Here is a 19,848-nt window from a genome sequence, read left to right on the forward strand (position 1 = left end):
AATGTATATAGTTAATTCCATATTAATTTTCCATTTCATTTTTCAGTCTGTGTTCTTTTTTCTAATGTCAATGTGTGTCTAAAGCTCTCTGTGCTTGTCAGACCTTCCTGGAGGCGTGTCTCTGTACCTGTCCCCAGTGGATGACAGGCTGCCACGCCTGTTTAATATCTAACAATACCTGCCTTTGCTTCTTCCACTCACTTTCAGAAAAATATTTACAGCAGTATTATACTCAGAGACTCCCTTGTGCTCTTTGTTTTGTATTAAATGCCTTCTGCTTACCTTTGATATCCCTGTGTTCTAGGTTTAGTTAGCCTGACCTCAGGAACCTCATCTGCCTGCCTACTCCCCTCTCTCATTCCAAAGTTAAATTTTAAGGCATTAACTAAAGATAAAGAAGTTCACTGGACTAATTCAGAAGAAGAAAATGAACTTACATTTATCTGTTTCATGTAAAGACCGTAAAGGAGTGCAGTTTTTGTAGAATGTGTGCCAGGTGTGGTCATTTAATGGAAAAAAGTCAAAATTCAAATATATGTTGTTATTTGCCCACTGACAGTAAATATGTTACATCTCATAGGAAGCGAAAGCAGACTGTCAATAATAAATGACAATAAGACAATATATTTTTTAATTTCATTAAATTGATAATCTATGTATGTCAGCATAGAGTTCTTCAGTAAAAGGGGTATCTATTGACCAGTGACACAAACACGCAAGTTTCAATTGAGTGGACTAGCTGACATGTGGGTGCCCTCTAGGGCCCAAAATGCATTGTAGAAATTGGCACATTAGTAAAGAATGTGACAAGGATTGCTACAGAACAGATAAGGTAGGCCAAATTAAGCAGTCACTTTGCATCAAAGTGAATTTGTGGTGAATTAGTGTGGTCTTCACTTGTCATTAGAGTTTGAATTGAGTGAATGTGAAAACCATGAATAATTATAAATAATTATGATATCATTAGAAATGTACTGACATTTTGTACTCTACATTGTCTGACAGAAATTTGATCTTATTTTTTTCATAGAGTTCTGAACAGACATGTGTACAAAATAACAAAATTTCCTCATAAATTCCAAAGCCAACAAAATGCACTTCCTTCCACATCCTTGCAGTGACTTTTTATGGCAGCAATTTTAACTGAAACTAATAACTAAATATTCTTTGAAAAGACTGAAACTTCTGATCCTTATTTTTCCGATGTATGTATGTATGTATATGGACTAATGTACATGACTAGCTTCTCCCATAGGTTTCTCCTATAGAAAATATCACTAAAAAGTTCATTATTTATGGATTCATTATGGACAATAGTAAATATGACTTCATGGTGAATGTTATTTTAAACCTTTATATTCTTTGTATACACAGATTTAAACATGAAAGTGTAAGCAATATTTCACAGATTTCATAAGAATTTTCTTTCTTACTTTAAAGTCATACAATTATGAAAACAACAATAACAATAATTATAATTATAATAATAATAAGATAAAACTAAGAAGGAAGCATTCAAAACATCACTTTTTTTATTGACTTTTGAATCAGCAATTGTTTCATTCCTTCAAGAAAGACCTTACTGAAAGAGGAAACAATCTCAATGGGTCCAAATTTTCAGTGCACAGTCTCCCATCAGGTATATTTGGATTAAAAAAAAAACAAAATTCTTCTGACAATTCTTTTTGTGCTCTTATCTCTCCCCAATTCCAACCAAAACTGCCACCAAAAATGTGTTTCCCAGAATGAACAGACAGATCACCAGACCATCAATTTTTACCTAACAAAACAATATAAATTAGATTAAGAATTCCTCACAATGTTATGGTTAATGTATGTATAATAATGTGATTAATTATTATTTGCTTTTATATTTCTTTCAACTTACCAATTCTGATTCCAGTTCTACAGTAGCACTATCTGAAATCCAGAACAGAAACAACAGTTAAAAACTGCAGGCCACAACCAACGACCCGAGTGTGTCGTTGACCTTAACTTCATACATCTGAATCTTATTTTTCAGTTTACTTCAGTTTTGTTCAAGCTTGTTTTTAATTTTTTGATTTATACTTGTAGAATAAGTTATTCGATTTCAGCTTTCATTTATTTTCAAATTCTTTTAATTAATTTACATATTATTTAAACCATTTGGAATCATAAAATATGTGATTAAAGTTCTGTTATTAACTATGCATTAACAATTGCATTAACTGGTGTGTGTGTGTGTGTGTGTGTGTGTGTGTGTGTTTGTGTATATACATGTGTATTTTTATTTGTGAATACGTGTATATATTTTATACTTAAAAGAGGAGCCAAATCAACAGTCTGGTACAGTCTTAAAAAGAAAAAAAAAGCTCATATTATACATACTGTACATCATCTGTCAAACATAGTGGAGGCATTGCTAATGTATGGGTATCTGTAACTGCCAATGGAACTAGGCCACTAGGTGTTTATTAATGACATGACAAACCATCATTCCCAGTGTTCCCGTGGTCATCCAGGCAATCAGCATCAGTGATCCTGAAACACAGTTAAATATTGGAATTCTCTCCACTTCTCATTGTTTTATGAGTTAAGATGAATTTCTTCCCTTGGTCCCATGTTGTCTATATATCAGCTGACTATAAATAGAATGAAACCAACTGAGCACATTTCAATTATTGGAGGCAAGCCATTAGAAGAACAATACAGACATATTTTTATAGCTTCCAAACTGTATAAAATGGTAAATTTCGATGATGAGTTTTTAAACATTCGTACAATATGTTACTAATGATTGTTTTGCATGATGGTAAGTCCTTGTGTCATAAAAAAGGCAAGAGTTACTGCCAAGGAATGTCTAATGTGCAAAACCCAACCCATGTTTTTGGTCCATTTAGTCAATTAACGCTGTAAAATGCAACAGATAAAAAAGTGACAAAGTCAGTGACAAAGGACTTTTTTAACATTATTATGAATTAAAAACCACTGTTATTGCACAATCATATTTGTCTTACCATGGTCTCTGATGATATCAGGAAATCCACTATTACTGGCAACCGTAGGAGCAGAAATGTCCATCTTGGTATTGCTGACAAAGTCAGTGTTATGTTTTTGGATTTGTCCTGTAGGAAAGATATTTCAAAGCTTATACACTCATATTTCTATATGTATGTTTGTGTGTGTATATGCACACAAAAGTTTTCACGTTTCACAGAATAAGCTGAATAAAAAACAGTAACAACCAGAAAAAAAGGAGAAAGAATGAAGGAAAAGAACCACCTGCTCCGTTGGCCAAGACGAAAAATTCACTGCAGTTAGTTACATTATTGGAAAAGGAAGTACAGTCAAAGGCCCAGCTTAAATGTTCAAAAAAAGTATTTACTGGAGTAAATTTTGTAAATAGTTCATTTTTTCAGAGTGAAGTGCTTAAACTGCACATTTAAATAATCCGCTAAATTTAAAGAGTGATGGAACAGATTGTTCTTAAGGACGACACACTCTCACACCATGTAGGCTTGTAGGTAATATTCATGCCTCCTCCTTTTATTCACATTGTATTTGCTTAATAGAAATGGAGGTTTTATACACCTTAAAACTTCACTTTGATCCCAACCAATCTGCATGCTATGATGAACTATTGGTCAGTAAAGCTAGTGGCTGTGTAGCTTGTTCATCCAATCACGTATGCACGCATGTCTTGAGACATATGAGTATATTATGTAATTACGTTACCATTGCTGCTGCGTCCATGGACAAACATGAAGTAGTAGGACTGGCTAAAACCTGAAGTCCCCTGAATAGAAATGATGTCTGTAGTAGTGAAGGAACAACTGATAATATTGTTCTGCAATGACGTTGCTACATTATAAACGTTCCCCTGTTAAACACAAACAGACAGACACAGAAAAACAGATATAATTTATATAATCAAGCAGAATTCACAAAAAATACACACACAGTTCAATTTTTCCAAGAGCAGCATCAAAGCTCTAAATCTAAATGTTCTAGCCTTATATAAATCACTGATATCAGAAAAACCTTAGTACCAGAGGACGCGCTTGTGGAGTTGTGCGTCCCGTTGAATACATGTGTTGCACAACAGCTTGTCCACTACTGTCTGTTACACAAACGTAAATGTCATCATTTCCCTGAGGAAAGACAAATATAGTCAAGAATTAGCATGCTTTTACACATATGAAAGTTTTAACTATTATTTACTGGTTTATTCTTTTGAGATAAAACATCCAAATTTGTTGATATTAAAAAAAGAGTGTTTGTGTAAACAAGACAACCAGATGTTTTTTAAAAATTGTAAACTTTCAAAAACAAATTGAAGTTCAGACAGCAGCTGTTCACCAACAGGTGCTGCTCAATACAAGTACACCAAGAGCCTTATTGTTGTAAACATTTAACATTTCATAGAATCAAGAATGTTTTCTTTACGGTACCATTCTCTGATCATCAGAGAATCCAAAAGCGATGTATCCTTCATAAGGACCGGTCATCTCATACTGGACAGCTGTACCATTGGATGACATCATGGCCGACATGAAATAACAGCTAGAACTGACTGCTGGGTCACAGCTTGCAGGGTGACTGAAGCACACCTTGGTGACACCACAGTTAGCACTAGAGATGGATCTAGCTGATTTCTGGACATACACAGAAGGAGAGAGAGACAGAACTATGACATCATTATGTTGTACTTGAATATACCGTTTACCATTTTAGTTTCTCGATTTGCATGTACATGAAGTCACGCTCAGTACTGCACATTACTGTTTTATAGTTCTGCTAACAGCCTATTTAGAAACCATGTACATGCTTGAGTACATGAATAGATCCATACATTTTCTTCACCACTTGTCCAGCTTTCATATACACACCTATGGATTGCTAATCTATCAAGCATATCATCCACAGAGGCGCAGGGAGAACATGCAGGGTTCCTGAGTCAATGACAGTACTAACCATGAACCACCATGTTGGCCCTAACATCAACCTCTGACGTTTTTGCCTATTTACCCAACTGGGAAATTTCCTGCAGGACCAAAATGCGTGTGTGAGACTTTGCTTGAAAAGTCACAATGTGTATAGTTGCTGAAAATATGATTGTTGGTAAAGTTGAGAGAAAACAAAACACCAACCCTGATAGATGTTAAGAGTAAATAAAAAGACAGTCAAATGTTGAACGAAAGGGAAAATTCAGATTTTGAGAAAAACACCTGTTGAATGAAAGCACCCGAGCTCTGTGGGTCATGCTAACTCTGGGCTCTCAAGACAAGCTGTAGAAATTTAAGAGTGTATGACTAACTTGATGCAAATTTCTAAAAAAAAAAACTGATTTAAACATAAACTACATAAAATACATAAGCAGCAGTTTTCCAAGACTGATTTTTTCATCTTTCATATTTGTCCATCCAGGCCAGATTATAGATTGCTTTTCATTTAGTGTGTCTGTGCTAGATAGGTGTACAGTCACCAGTATAAATGGTAAAATGTTTTTTACTACAAGCCTCAATCACCTAATCACGCACACATTTATATAAGCACTTTTTTCCTTGTCTAATATTCACACACTCACACATGCTCATGCATAATGGGCAACTGAGGATTCAGTATTTTGCCAAAGGATGCCTTGACATATAGACTGGAGTTGACAGGGAGCAAACTACCAATCTAACAATTAGATAACTTGCTCTATCTTCTGATCCGCAGTCAGCCTAAGTATAAGATGCATTGCAGAATATAAAAGATGGTAGACTTCCATCAGTCTCAAAACCAATGGATACTTTCAAATCAGCTAAACTGGCCGATGGGCTGATTGGACTAACTGCTTGTTTTGTAGTTTGGTAGAGAATTAATTACTCTGTTCAAAACAGATAATATTACTTACAACAAGTGGAGTAAGTTGTGTACTGCCATTCCCAGTGAGGGAACCTGCAGATCTGGCAGCTCTGCCATTAGTGAAGGTCAGGACAGGGCTCGTCACATTAACCCAAAATGTTGTAGAATTCTGCACAAAGGATGCACTGTAGGGAGACCAAAACCAGTGTGAACTGGGGTATAAACACTTGAGCGTTATGAAAGTGCTTTGCTAGAATGAATAAACTTTACCGGAACTGAACAGTTTTGATGTCTCCTGATGGTTCTGATCTCCATGTCACCTGAATGTAGCTGCTATTAAAGCCTGATGTGTGGGACACAGCTGAGTTCTGGACACACACACATGAGAGAGAGTGTGGCATCATTGTGTTGTTTGAATATACTGCATGTCATCTGTTTTTGTCATTTCACATGTCTATAATCTTTATACATGTACATGTGGGGGATCCCTCTATGCAGGGTCATCAGGGCTTTGTACGCATCCCTCAAGGAAAGGGGGGGTGGGGGGTGTCCTCTATGGGGGGCCATTCGGTCTCTGTGCAGCGCTATTTTCCTCCCTGTCGGAGGCAAATCCACCATGTAAACTACTTCCCCAACTCGTTCCAAGACACTGCAGGGCCCCACCCACCTGCTCTCCAGTTTAGGACACTATCCCGTTCTGCTCTTTGGACTGTAGACCCACACCAGCTCCCCAGCATGGAAGTGCCTTCCCTTAGTGGTGATGTTGTAATTTCTCTTTTGACGCAGTCGTGCCTTTGCCAGCTGCTCTCAGGTGTAGGAATGTGCAGAGTCCAGCCAGTCCTGCAGCTTCCTCTGTCTGTACGGGGAAATGGGCCCACGACATCCAAAGCTACTCACTCCATTGGTGCTCCTGCTGGCTGTTGCTGAAGCTGAGCCCGGGACTAGTCCTGTGGCTCTTTGTAAGAGGAACATGCATCACAGCTGCGGCAGAAGTCCTCCACATCCCTCCGATGCTGACCCCAGTAGTAGCCCTGGCTGAGGTGGCGCAGGGTCTTGGAGACCTCAAAGTGGTCAGAGCCAGTTCTCCCATGCCAGTCTTCCAGCATAGATGACCTCATTGACCTTGGCACCACAACCTGCCACCTCTGCTCCTCTGTGGCAGAATCTTTCCAGGCATGCTCCAACACCCCCTCCTTCAGCCTGAGAGCATTAAACTTGGCCCACAGGCCCTTAGTACAGATGGAAAGCCCAGTGACCTCATCCCAAAGGGGTCATTCCTCACTCTCTAGCCAGGACTGGTTGCAGGTCAGTATCTTGTTCCTGTGGTGCCCTGCACTCTGCCGCATCCACCACCAGGAGCGCCCTGGAGGTAAGCCGTGTTGCTCCCCTTTTCACAGTAACAGCAGCCTACTGCAACACATGGGCAGCGAGAGAGTACACCACCACCTTCTCACCATCGGGTCTGACCTGTGACAACACAGCCCCCAGTTCCACGTTACTTGTGTCAGTGTCCAGGATAAAAGGTTGGTTGGGGTCAGGAGGGACGAGGACTCTGGACTCTGTCAGTGATCTGCGAAGGGTGTTGAATACCTGCTGACAATCCTGGGTCCAGATGAAGTCACGGCCCTTCTGCAGCAAGCGGAAGAGTGGTGCAGCTATGGAGGAGAAACCCTTCACAAATCTCCTGTAACAAGAAACTAGTCCTAGGAAGCTTTTGGGTTGTCTCTGGTCTGCTGGAATGGGCCAGTCCTTAATGGTGCGGATTTTTTTTTCCAAAGTGCCTATGCCCTCATGACCCAGCTTGTGGCCCAGAAACTCCACCTCCCTCCTCATGAAGTGGTACCTATCCGGGTTGCAGCTTCAGGCCTGCAGCTGTCACTCTCCATCACTTGTCTTAGGGCATCCAGAGCAGCTGCACCTTAGAAAGCCTTTGCCCAGGTCCAGTACACCACCAACTGCTCACAAAATGTCCAGCCCAAGGATACACGTGTCCTGCACATCAGCCACCCAGACAGCATAAGGCACACCGAGGTCTCCACCTTAAACTGGAACACTCCCCTCCCTCTAATTGGGGCCAGGTCACCGGTCACCGTCTTAAGTCGGACATTAGTTGATTGCACAGCAACTCCAGTTGGGACAATGTCGGGTCGGACCAGTGTTGCATTGGACCAGATGTCAAGGAGGGCCGTACAGGACACCCCTGCGTTCATCACCGGAACATGGCAAAAGTCGCCAACCTGGGTCCAGCCCACACCAATGACTGCACCAGATGATAATGGAGGTGGTGTGGGGGTGTCAGTCTCCCTGCCCTGTGTACTCACACCTACACGGGCCCTTGGGCATTTCCCTGCACCTCTGCAAGCTTGGGGCACTACCTGATGAGGTGTCTGACTTGTCCACAGCAGCTCTGTCGTCGACGGCGTGGACCAGCCTGAGGGGAAGGCGACTGAAGAGTGTAACAGCAGTCTGGCGAGGCGGGAGCGGCTAGCCGGTCCAGCAGGCATGTGGTGTGGAAGTTAGCTGAAATACCCGAAGCCAGTCGGTTAAATCCAATAACAGACCTTTATTTGGTGTCAGCAACAATACACCATACAAGCCAGGTCTCCACGGCTCCACTCTGTCCGTACATACATGTGCGGGGATCGGTAGTCGCAGGCGCCAGGCCGTTACAACGGTAAGGTTTCTTAGAGAGAAGGAACATGAGCAGCATGAAAATGGATGCCGCTAACAACACACACCCACTAGGAGACTCCCACAACTACTACAATAGTAGGGCAACCCCCCCTAGTGGTGCTATAACCCAAAAGGGTTGTTACATCACCCCCCCGGCAATTAGAAGGCTGTCCTCAGCCGGACCCAGGCAACCCTCCTCCCGCTGCCCCCTTTCACTATACATAGCTACTTAAGGTAGTAAGCAGGCTGTGGAGGAATTGTTATACAGCACCGGTACAGTCAATACAATCAATAAACAAAATTAGTGCTCGCCGGCAATTAGAAGGCTGTCCTCAGCCGGACCTCAGGTGACCCTCCTCCCGCTACCCCTTTTCACTCTACAAAGCTACTTTAGGTAGTAAGCAGGCTATGGAGGAAGTGTTATACACCCTGGCCTTACAGCATTGATGCAGACAATACAATCAATAAACAAAATTAGTCTTTGAAGCAATTAGGAGGCTGTCCTCAGCCGGACCCCAGGTGACCCTCCTCCCGCTACCCTCTTTCACTCTACAAAGCTACTTTAGGTAGTAAGCAGGCTGTGGAGGAAGTGTTATACACCCTTCCAGCCTCGGTACAGTCAATAAACAAAATGAGTGATTGAAGCAAACAATACAGAACATGCAGTGTTACTGGCTAGTCATCCTCTGGAGATGGTCCTAGACAAGGGAAAAACAGACAAAAATACAACACATCCCGTCGCTTAAATCAGTACGATAGAAAAGCAAACCAAAAGCCTCCCACGGGCCGCGACGATGAGGGTTCAGTGGAACAGAACAAGTAATCATCCCTAATGAACAGAATAATTACATTACATACATCTTGCACGAAACTAACCCTCAGTCAACCTCAAGTTTGTCCGTATGATAACGGTTAGTCCACCTGGTACCCGTCCAACCAGCGGTCATTACGGGGCACCGGCGGGGTTTGTTGGGAAGATGGCCGCTCTCCCGGCTCTCCCCTAGCTCCATGATCCAAACGCTCCATCAGGCTCCTTTGGAGCTCCAGTGAATCCCGTAAGCAAATTCGTGGCTTCCCGACCTCTCCTTCCAAGTTTCCCACTTCAAGGTTGAGGTCAAGAGGCGTAGAGTGAGGGAAGATGTACTTTGTCAGGCCAGGCGCCTCAGCATCCGGGTCACAGCCATCTTCCTCACTCCCCGTGTCTGCGCGGGACGCCATTTTAAGTGTGGAAACAACTCTCTCTCACAAAAGTTATAGCGTAGTGAAAGAGCGTTCAGACACAGTACCTAAGCGTTAATATCAGTCAGACAGAGAGCGTCCATGCACACTCTGATGCTTCAATGTGTCACACAAGACAACACGTCCCTCTGAATGAACACTGAGTCAAGGTCACTGTAGCGTTAGCCTTAGCTTTAGCACCGCCGATGTCGCAACGGTCCAATAGCACTGAGCCGGCGGTCCGACGGACCGTATAGTTACTCACGGAGTACTCTCCTTCGGCGGGCGAGCGTGTCAAGCGATGAGTCGGTGTTCCTCCGTGCCTGTAAATAGTTGAAATCGCGGGGAGTCGGCTCCTTCACTGGGTCCTATCGGCCCGGCCAATACAGCCAGACGAAGAGAAAAAACACGCCACCTCAGCCGAAGTGTCGTTCGTTGAAAAACACGGGAAAAATATCCGAGCCCACCGTCCGTCGGTCCGGATGACGATGAAGATCCAGAGAACAATGTTCGGGCGCCACTTTGTAACAGCAGTCTGGCGAGGCGGGAGCGGCTAGCCGGTCCAGCAGGCATGTGGTGTGGAGGTTAGCTGAAATACCCGAAGCCAGTCGGTTAAATCCAATAACAGACCTTTATTTGGTGTCAGCAACAATACACCATACAAGCCAGGTCTCCACGGCTCCACTCTGTCCGTACATACATGTGCGGGGATCGGTAGTCGCAGGCGCCAGGCCGTTACAACGGTAAGGTTTCTTAGAGAGAAGGAACATGAGCAGCATGAAAATGGATGCCGCTAACAACACACACCCACTAGGAGACTCCCACAACTACTACAATAGTAGGGCAACCCCCCCTAGTGGTGCTATAACCCAAAAGGGTTGTTACAAGAGTAGCTGTCTGAACCATACTGCACAGGCCCCCTGGCCTCTCGAGCTGCTCCACGGGTGCTGACGTAGCTCTTACCACAGGTGTGTCATCAGCTCACCCAGAGGATCCTGTAAGTATTCCCCTGTCTAACGCTAACTAGAGGGCTGCGCTGAGTGTGGCTGGTCAAGCAAGCCAAGTTCGTATACGGAGCTCTTTAGGGCTAAGGCAAGGCAAGGCAAGGCAAGTTTATTTATATAGCACAATTCAACAACAAGGTGATTCAAAGTGCTTTACAGAGACATTAAAAACAAAAACAAATAAAAAGCATGATTTAAATTTGATTAAGACAAGCAAACAAACAAACAAACAAACGAACAAAACAGTATATAAAATCAAATATCAAAACAGTAGATAAAATCAGAACAGTAGATAAAATCAGTAGTTAAAAAGTAGGTTTTGAAATTTAAACTTAAGTGTGGATTTGGTGCTTTATTCAAATGCAGCTGAGAATAGGTGAGTCTTCAACCTGGATTTAAATAAACTGAGTGTTTCAGCTGATCTGAGGCTTTCTGGGAGCATAAAAGCTGAATGCAGCTTCTCCGTGTCTGGTTCTGACTCTGGGGACTGATAACAGACCGGATCCAGATGACCTGAGGGATCTGGAAGGTTCATACTGGGTCAGGAGGTCACTGATGTATTTTGGTCCTAAACCATTCAGAGCTTTATAGACCAGCATCAGAACTTTAAAGTCTATCCTCTGACGGACAGGCAGCCAGTGTAAAGACCTCAGAGCTGGACTGATGTGGTCCACTTTTTTGGTCTTAGTGAGGACTCTAGCAGCAGAGTTCTGAATGAGCTGTAGTTGTCTGACTGATTTTTTAGGTAGACCTGTAAAGATGCTGTTACAGTAATCAAGCCTACTAAAGATGAATGCATGGACTAGTTTTTCCAGGTCCTGTTGAGACATCAGATCTTTTATCCTTGAAATATTCTTGAGGTGATAGTAAGCTGATTTTGTTATTGTCTTAATTAGGGCTGCCACAAACGATTATTTTGATAGTCGACTAGTCACCGATTATTTTTGCGATTAGTCGACTAATCAGATCATGCATCGATTGGACGTAAAACTTACAGCTTGAAAATATGTTAAACGTTTATTTTGTGACCCAGAAAGAATAATAAGAGTAATATTAAAACTAACTAGCTGCCGCCATTGTTGACAACTGCGCTGGGCCGCACTATGAATTCTGGGACACAGCTTCTTCTTCTTCGGGGTTTAACGGCAGCTGGCATCCTTTACATGCACTGCTGCCATCTTCTGTTTCAGTCCGTTATTACACTTTTAAATCCTACTACTTATTCCTGCGTCTTTTGTGATCTTACAAAGCTTCAAACGACGCGTCGACTATTAAATCAGTCGTCGACGATTTTGATAGTCGACGTAATCGTGACTAGTCGACTAATCGTGGCAGCTCTAGTCTTAATGTGTTTTTCTAAGTTTAGGTCTGCATCCATCACTACACCCAAATTTCTCGCCTGGTTTGTGGTTTTTAGGTGTATAGATTGGAGTTCTCTGGTGACCTGTAATCGTTTTTCTTTTGCACCAAAGACTATTACCTCAGTTTTATTTTTGTTTAGCTGGAGAAAATTGTGGCACAACCAGTCATTAATTTCCACAATGCATTTACCAAGAGCCTGTACAGGGCCTCGGTCTCCTGGTGACATTGTGATATATATTTGTGTGTCATCTGCGTAGCTATGATAGTTTATTTTGTTGTTCTTTATAATCTGTGCCAGTGGGAGCATGTATATGTTAAACAGAAGGGGTCCCAAGATGGAACCTTGGGGAACTCCACATGTGATACTTGTCTGCTCAGATGTGAAGTTACCTATTGATACAAAGTATTTCCTGTTTTCTAAGTATGTTTTGAACCAGTTTAGTACAGTTCCTGAAAGACCTGCCCAGTTCTCCAGTCGTTTGAGTAATATGTTGTGGTCAACTGTATCAAATGCTGCACTGAGATCCAGTAAAACTAAGACTGACATTCTTCCACTGTCTGTGTTCAGACATATGTCATTAAACACTTTGGTCAGAGTGGTTTCAGTGCTGTGGTTCTGTCTAAAACCTGACTGGAAGGCATCATAGCAGTTATTCTGTTTTAGGAAGTAATTGAGCTGTTGAGAAACTGCTTTTTCAATAATCTTACTTAAAAATGGGAGATTTGAGATCGGCCTGTAGTTATTCATTTGTGTCTTGTCAAGATTGTCCTTTTTCAGTATAGGTTTAATTACAGCAGTTTTTAGTGATTCTGGAAACACACCTGATATTAAAGAAAAGTTGACGATCTGTAACAGGTCTGACTCCAAAGTCTTTGAGACCTTTTTGAAAAAACTTGTTGGCAGGACATCTAAACAGCAAGAGGAGGAGTTCAGTTGACCTAAGATGTCCTCCAGGTCTTTGCTGTTAATAGGGTGAAACTGGTTCATGGTGTTTAAACAGTTTTTCGGTGGACACAGTACATTTCCTGGATCTGCTGTTGATGTACCAATTGCTTGTCTAATCTTTTGGATTTTTTTCTGTGAAGAATTTGGCAAAGTCATTGCAGGCCATGGTCAAATGAAGTTCAGCTGCCACTGACACAGGAGGGTTTGTTAGCCTGTCAACTGTAGAAAATAAGACCCGAGCGTTATGACTGTTTTTGGTGATGATGTCAGAGAAGCAGGACCTCCTTGCACTCCTCAGTTGTAAGTTATAATTGTGAAGTTTCTCTTTATAGATGTCATAATGAACCCGGAGGTTTGTTTTTCTCCATCTGCGCTCAGCTTTCCTACACTCTCTTTTTTCATTTTTCACCAGTGTGGAGTTTCTCCATGGAGACTTTTTCCTTCCAGAGATAACCTTCACCTTAATGGGAGCAATAGTGTCCATTACATTTAACATTTTAGCATTGAAGCTATTGACGAGCTCATTGACTGAACCTCTGGACAGGTCAGGTGTTAATGGGAAGACCTGGTTAAAGATCTCACTACTGTGTTCAGTTATACACCGTTTTGTGATCACTGCTGTTGATATATTTGTGTGGGCTGAGATTTTACTTTCAAAGAAAACACAGTAATGATCAGACAGGCCCACATCAGACACAGTAACCTTTGAAATGCTCAGGCCCTTGGAGATCAGTAGGTCAAGAGTGTGTCCTCTATTATGTGTGGCCTCTGTTACATGCTGAGTCAGCCCAAAGTTGCCCAGAGTGTTACTCAGGTCTTTAGTCCCTTTGTCCTGAGGGTTGTCCACATGGATGTTAAAATCCCCAACAATAATTACACAGTCAAAATCAACACAGATCACAGACAGCAGTTCACTGAGGTCATTAAAAAAGTCTGTGCAGTATTTGGGAGGCCTGTAAACATTAAGAAACATAACTTTGGATGGGGCCTTCAGCTGTAAAGCCACATATTCAAAAGACTGAAAACTTCCAGGAGATAGCTGCTTACATTGAAATGATTCATTAAATAAGACAGCAACCCCTCCTCCTCTCCTGCTCACCCTGGCCTCACTGATAAAACTGTAGTTAGGAGGGGTCGACTCGATGAGAACAGCTCCACTGTTACTTTGGTCCAACCAAGTTTCAGTTAAAAACATAAAACCAAGGCTGTGCTCGGTGATTAAGGGCCTGCAGAAACTGATCCTGAGATAACTCCACCTGCCACTGAAGGTGGCATGTTGTCATAAGCCCTCCTGCAAAGACACCCAATGTCATGGGCCAAAATACGAAGGGGCTCTCCAGGCAGACTGCGTCTGCTGTGGAACTCGGACCTTAGCAGCACCGACTGCCCAAACAGTCCCTGAAGTGCCCCAAGATCACATGGTGGAACTCCACAAAAAGTTCTTGAGTCTAGTCAAACCAGGACAAAATCCAGTCTCAGCAGACAGCCACAGTGCCATGTCCCTCACTCTATGGGCAGGTGAGCACGGACGAACTTCTCTCTCCTGACCCTCTCTCTTAATCTTGACTGGCAACATCCTTGGGTCTTGTGTCTCCGACCAGCGATCGGCGCCAATAGCACCAGCTCCAGGTGTTTGAGTTTTTTTTTCTTTTTTCACTTCTGACACCAGTGTCGCATAAGCTTAATGATGTTTTGTTCTCACAATGCTTTATTAAGGAGGTACAGAACAACAGGCTGTTAATCTCGAGGGAGAGTCCTCCGGTACAACTCACTCTCCAGCTAACAAACAACAACAACAAGAACCCCCTCCCCTTCCCTCGCACACTCAATTACTTTTACTGCAGCACAACCAAAACATGTCTCTTAAAGAAACAGCAACAGTGCACAGAGATAGTCAACATGTCTTAGTAAATTAACCTTAACAATCATTACAGCATACTTTATTGTAACATGATTTTAATTATACACCTTGCAGCTTGTCACTATAACTAATAACATTGTCTTTAGGATAGGTGGGTCTAAGATCTGCTGTACTACACATCTTCACATTGTTTTCTTATTATTTGGTACAGAAAAAAGCTGACGAATCTCTTTTTCAGCTACTTATGAAATACATTAAATGCTTTCATTTAATTTCATTGACTGATATGTTTTTTTAGGGCTTCTCACTATTTTACATAGGTGACACACTGAGTGTTTTAGCAGTTTTCTATCCATTTGTTTGGCAACATGTTTGACATCAAACTAACAGTAGACTTAAGGTAAAACATGGTGATCATACATGCTGCTCACATTAAAGTCCAGAAAATTAAAGGAAACTCACAGGTCTTTGGCTGCAGGTGAGGAGTTTAGCAGCCCCTGCTGGTATGGCAAACGAACCCACAGGAGTCTCGCTTCCCACTTCTATAGCCTCCAACAGGAAACCAGTGAACGGTGTGGAGGCCGGACCCTGTAGCTCAACTTGGAATCACAGAAAAACATTTTATTCAGTCAGTTGGACAGTCATGTGATGATCACACACAAACAAAAGAAGTTTTACTGTATTACAAGCAAATATGTCAGAGACTGACCTCTAAAACCCAGATGCATCTTAAATCGTCTGAAAATATAACTGTTTCCCTCTTTTGGGGTTAGACCTTAGAAAACAGCACTCTTAGATAATAATAAACACATTGTATTATGATTTTTCTTTGTTGTTGTTTTCTGGTTGAGATTCTGCTGCTTTGAGGTTTAATGCTTTTTATGGATTTATTTGTTTGGCTGACTATCATCAAATCATATAAAAGTGTGTGGAAAGCATATTAATGGCAACGACAGGATTCACCGAACAGTCGATCAATCGCGCAATCATCATCACGTAGCGGTTCATCTGTTTGACCGACACCAGCTAATATGAAACATTGTCAGCTGGGAAGAACGCCAGGCTTTAACGCACGATAAATGAACTCCACCGACACCAATATGCCTTAACCTATACATCGGATTCTTCCGCTCGATAACTGACAGTGCCGGAAATCACCTTTTGGCACAACTCCGGCCCGGATCGTTCTGGCTTACTTTTACTCCTGTCTTCTTACCTTTGACATCCTCTCCGAGTCTGTAGCGCCTTTGCTCTGTAGTGACAATGAAGGGTGATGGTGCCGTTTGAGCGCTCAGCCCTGAGTAGTGGAATTTCATGTCCTCACAGCTGTCTATAACCAGACCTGAGCGGTAGCCCCGGATCAGTGGAGCAGTGCACAGCAGCAGCAACACAAGAAGATCCATTGCAGTTAAATGATTTTCCAGGCGACTCGTTACTGCAGTCAGTGAGAAACAACGAGTATCATCTACTACTGATGAGCAGGGTGGAGCACTGCAGGTGAATCTGGGAGGACCAATAGCTGTGGAATATGGATACTTCTGTGTCCACAGTGTGTCGAGCTTAAGAGGCGCAGATGTTTTAACACTCTTCTTAAAAGTGTGGGTCAAAACATGGAGTTTCCCAAGGTGATATATTCTAGTAGGGAGGAGCCAGCGCCAGGATATCCATAGCCAATCATTTGGACTGGGCTTTGTAATTCTCGCTTCCCACTTCCATGCGCTGCTACCTGCTGCTTTTAGGTAGCAGCGCGTATATCTATATATATATATATCTATATATATCTATATATATATATATATATATATATATATATATATATATATATATGATGTTGCTGTATTTCTCCAAAACATGTGCTAATTATAATTATTCATAGTCGTTCATTCTCATTACTGACACTGGATTGGCCAATCAGATCTTTTAACCTTTTCGGCCATTCCCGATCTTGCCAATGCGCTCATGCAAGTTGATAAAGATTGATAAACAAAAGCGAAAAAGTCGGACTTAACAGTTAAGAAAGAAGATAAATACACTAGAAAGAGATTAAGCAAAATTTGTCAAAGTAAGCTGCATGCCGGAGCTGTTGCACAGCCGCAGGTGAAACAGCAGACAGCGAGGAAGAGGGGAGGCGTAATTAACGTGGTAAGAAAGTAGCTGGAGGGACCAAATAAGGACGAGACAGACTCAAGGATTCAAGTACAAGTTTTTTCTACTTCGACCATTTTATTCCATTTTCTAATTTTGCTCGTGTTACGTTGCCCACACATTTTTGGGTAGAAGGGATACATAAAGATATGTATACATACCCTACATGATTATAATTAGATGCGTCAATTTGTCCGTTTCAAAACTGCGATACAATTCTGGCACAATTACTTACTTAATGGAGTCATGTTCAAAGATAACAAGCAACGAAATGCATTTTTGAAGATAAAATATAAACTAGATTTATTTTCTGGTGTGTTGATAGTGGCTTCTCAGAAACACATCTGTGACAAATTCGTTCAGCAGTTAATCTGAGACACCGTGAGCTGGAAGGAACTCCTGGCTGTAGCACAGTAAAAGTTTTGAGGGACTGAAAAAAGTGGACAAATGATGGAGAGCCCCTAGCACAAGAAAAATGACATTATTTGGCATGTTGCTTTAGGGTGTGTGTGTGTGTGTGTGTTTTAACAAAACATTAAATACTGCTTCTGATATTCAATTCAATTCAATTCAATAAAACTTTATCGATCCTGAAGGTTGATAATATTTATTGATTTTTAAACTGTGACATGCAGAGCTGTCAGGATTAAGGCCTCAGTATTTTGAGGATTGAGCCCTTAACTATACTATGACCAGACAGTTACTGTTTTAGTGTGGGCTCTACTGTTCTTATTATGGTCTGAATTTGACAAAGGGGCCTTTGAGTGTGCATTTTCTCCTGTCTTTATATTTTCATAGCATTTATGTAGAATCCTGTAATCTTCAGTGCCACACTTTACACAATCCTAAAATCCTGGGAGGGTTAGTTCAAGTCTACAGTGGTTAAAATCTCCCAGTATGAAGATAGGAGCTCCAGGTGTACTCTGCAGTAGGTGTGAACACACTTTTCAAAACAAGCTGTTGCCTGGGCTGCAGTTCCACTGGAGGGTGTGTGAACAGAACAGATGAGGGTCTTGGAGAAAGACAAAATAAAAACTTCCAAAGAATAGAGATTTAAGAGAATTGTAAGCTGGACATTGGCATTCTAATAGTCCCAAACTGTATAGAGAGACTTAAAAGTTTATTTAAATTGAGTTGTTCATTCATAAGAGATTGCTATTTGATTAAAGAAGCCATTTGTTTGTTTGTTTGTTTTTTGTTTTGTTTTGTTTTGTTTTTGTTTTTTTGTTTTTTTTACCAAAATTTCTCTTTAAATCAGCTAATATTTCCAGTTTAGTGAGCTTTTGTAAAGATCATCTGCTACAATACAGAAATAAAGGTATACATATGGCCAAATATCACCCACATGCCTTGTTTTTTTCAAGTAACAACAAACTAGAGAAAGGGTTCAAATCTTTCTCTGGGAAACAACCTGAGTGATTGAGACAAGCTTTCCTGTGTTTGTGATGTTTGAAGAGTTCTTTGAATGTTTATGTGTAAAAATGCTCAGAAGAGTTACCGACAGCGACCGTAACTACCAACATGGTGAACCTTTCAAGCCACACCAGTGTGCTTTTTTTAAACAGGTGTCATCTGTGCTCCATCATTGGTCCCATGTGAGCCACAGAGTCTCACTCTGTATGTCACTCAGTTGAAGCTTGGCATGCTCTTGTTGACTTCTCACAATAAGGCTTTGGGCACTGCACCTGCCTCCTGTTTGCTAGGAGAGAAAAGTTCCACCCATTTTGAGTAAATATCAACAGACACTAATTGATAGTTTTTTCTTCGTATGGTTTGAGTTCAGTGACTTCTATTTGTAGGTGATGTGTTGGATTGTTAGTTACACAAACCATTGAAGAACTGAAAATGAGGATACATTTGGAATTGTTTTGTAAACCACTGTTGCTGTATTTGTTGTACCCTCCCTTGTTTTCACACATGGTCCTTCCATGTGTCAACTTAGCATAATCAGAAAAAAGAAAAGTTTGGTTAGAAATGATTTGTCACACTTCAGCTGTAAATAAAAATAAATAGTGTAAATAAGACTGTCTGATAGGTGATTTTCACATGCTTGTGTTAAATTCTCCAATTTGAGCTTAATGGGGAGTGTGGGGGCCTATCTCCCCCATCACACTCCCACCCAGTGACTGATGTCCTCACCCTTCAGTGCATTGGTGGTTCACTGTGTCTGGGGCTGGGTGCTAAGGTGTGTACTGGTTCACTGCTTGGCGGAGCCTGGCGCCTGTGGTTCAGTCATCCGACCCTTTCGGGGGATTGAGGGCCCCTTGGGCCTCTGGGCCCCGCCCGTCTAGGGTTTTCCTCAGCTCTTTTCTCAGAGAGTGGCGGGCCACCCCTCCGGTAGTCCTCCTTGGGCTCTCGTGTTCTGTGGGGCCTCTAGATGTCTGGTGCCTGAATCTCCTCCATGTCTGCTTCATGTCCTGGGGGGCAGGGCTATGGGTCCCCACACCTAATATTAGATAGTTATATGGAGAAACCTTTTGAATACAAGTGGTCACGCACACAGGTGTTCAAAGACACACACCATCTTCCTTGGCTGCTGCCTCTAAACATATCACGTGTTGTCGGTCTTGTGTGCTGCTCAGTGACATTCAGTATTTATTATTTACCGTTGCTTATGCTTATCTAGGTTGTCGCTGTAGTTTACCCACTGTGTTGTTCACTTTTGGGTTGTTTTCTTCTGTTTTTTTCTAACAGGTGATCTAGCGGATTTTTTCACATCTTTTCTCACTGTCCCTTTCCCTCTGTTTTTCTTTCCCTCTGCTTTTCTTGAACTTCTTTTGTCTTCATCTTTCCCTTTCTTATCCCCT

The 19,848-nt window shown here is 41.9% G+C and overlaps 1 protein-coding gene across 2 annotated transcripts; it reads right to left on the reverse strand.

Annotated features, from left to right (window-relative positions):
- Positions 1–1,518: 1,518 nt before the first annotated feature.
- LOC102081218 (putative ferric-chelate reductase 1) lies at positions 1,519–16,511 on the reverse strand. 2 transcript variants are annotated; one of them, XM_019365045.2, is made up of 12 exons: positions 16,113–16,511; positions 15,359–15,495; positions 6,103–6,200; positions 5,882–6,017; positions 4,434–4,637; positions 4,032–4,133; positions 3,718–3,862; positions 3,000–3,107; positions 2,474–2,523; positions 2,301–2,335; positions 1,889–1,920; positions 1,519–1,780 (listed from the first exon to the last, which is right to left on the reverse strand). In XM_019365045.2, exons 1-10 carry the CDS (start codon positions 16,297–16,299, stop codon positions 2,318–2,320), a joined length of 1,185 nt encoding a protein of 394 aa, XP_019220590.1. In that variant the 5' UTR covers positions 16,300–16,511; the 3' UTR covers positions 1,519–1,780; positions 1,889–1,920; positions 2,301–2,317. The 2 variants fall into 2 exon arrangements, with proteins under 2 accessions (XP_019220590.1, XP_019220591.1); XM_019365046.2 differs by lacking the exon at positions 2,301–2,335.
- Between the last annotated feature and the right edge of the window lie 3,337 nt (positions 16,512–19,848).

Source organism: Oreochromis niloticus, linkage group LG11, assembly GCF_001858045.2.
Source record: "Oreochromis niloticus isolate F11D_XX linkage group LG11, O_niloticus_UMD_NMBU, whole genome shotgun sequence".
Classification (NCBI taxonomy): domain Eukaryota; kingdom Metazoa; phylum Chordata; class Actinopteri; order Cichliformes; family Cichlidae; genus Oreochromis; species Oreochromis niloticus.

Bases quoted from the DNA above. Each gene is read 5' to 3' on its own strand.
- LOC102081218 (XM_019365045.2), bottom strand. From the start codon at position 16,299: ATGGATCTTCTTGTGTTGCTGCTGCTGTGCACTGCTCCACTGATCCGG. The intron at 6,201-15,358 runs GTGAGTTTCCTT...GTGTGTGTCCAG, and splicing joins TCACCTGCAGCCAAAGACCT to AACTCAGCTGTGTCCCACAC. The intron at 3,108-3,717 runs GTAACGTAATTA...TCTTTCCTACAG, and splicing joins CCATGGACGCAGCAGCAATG to GACAAATCCAAAAACATAAC.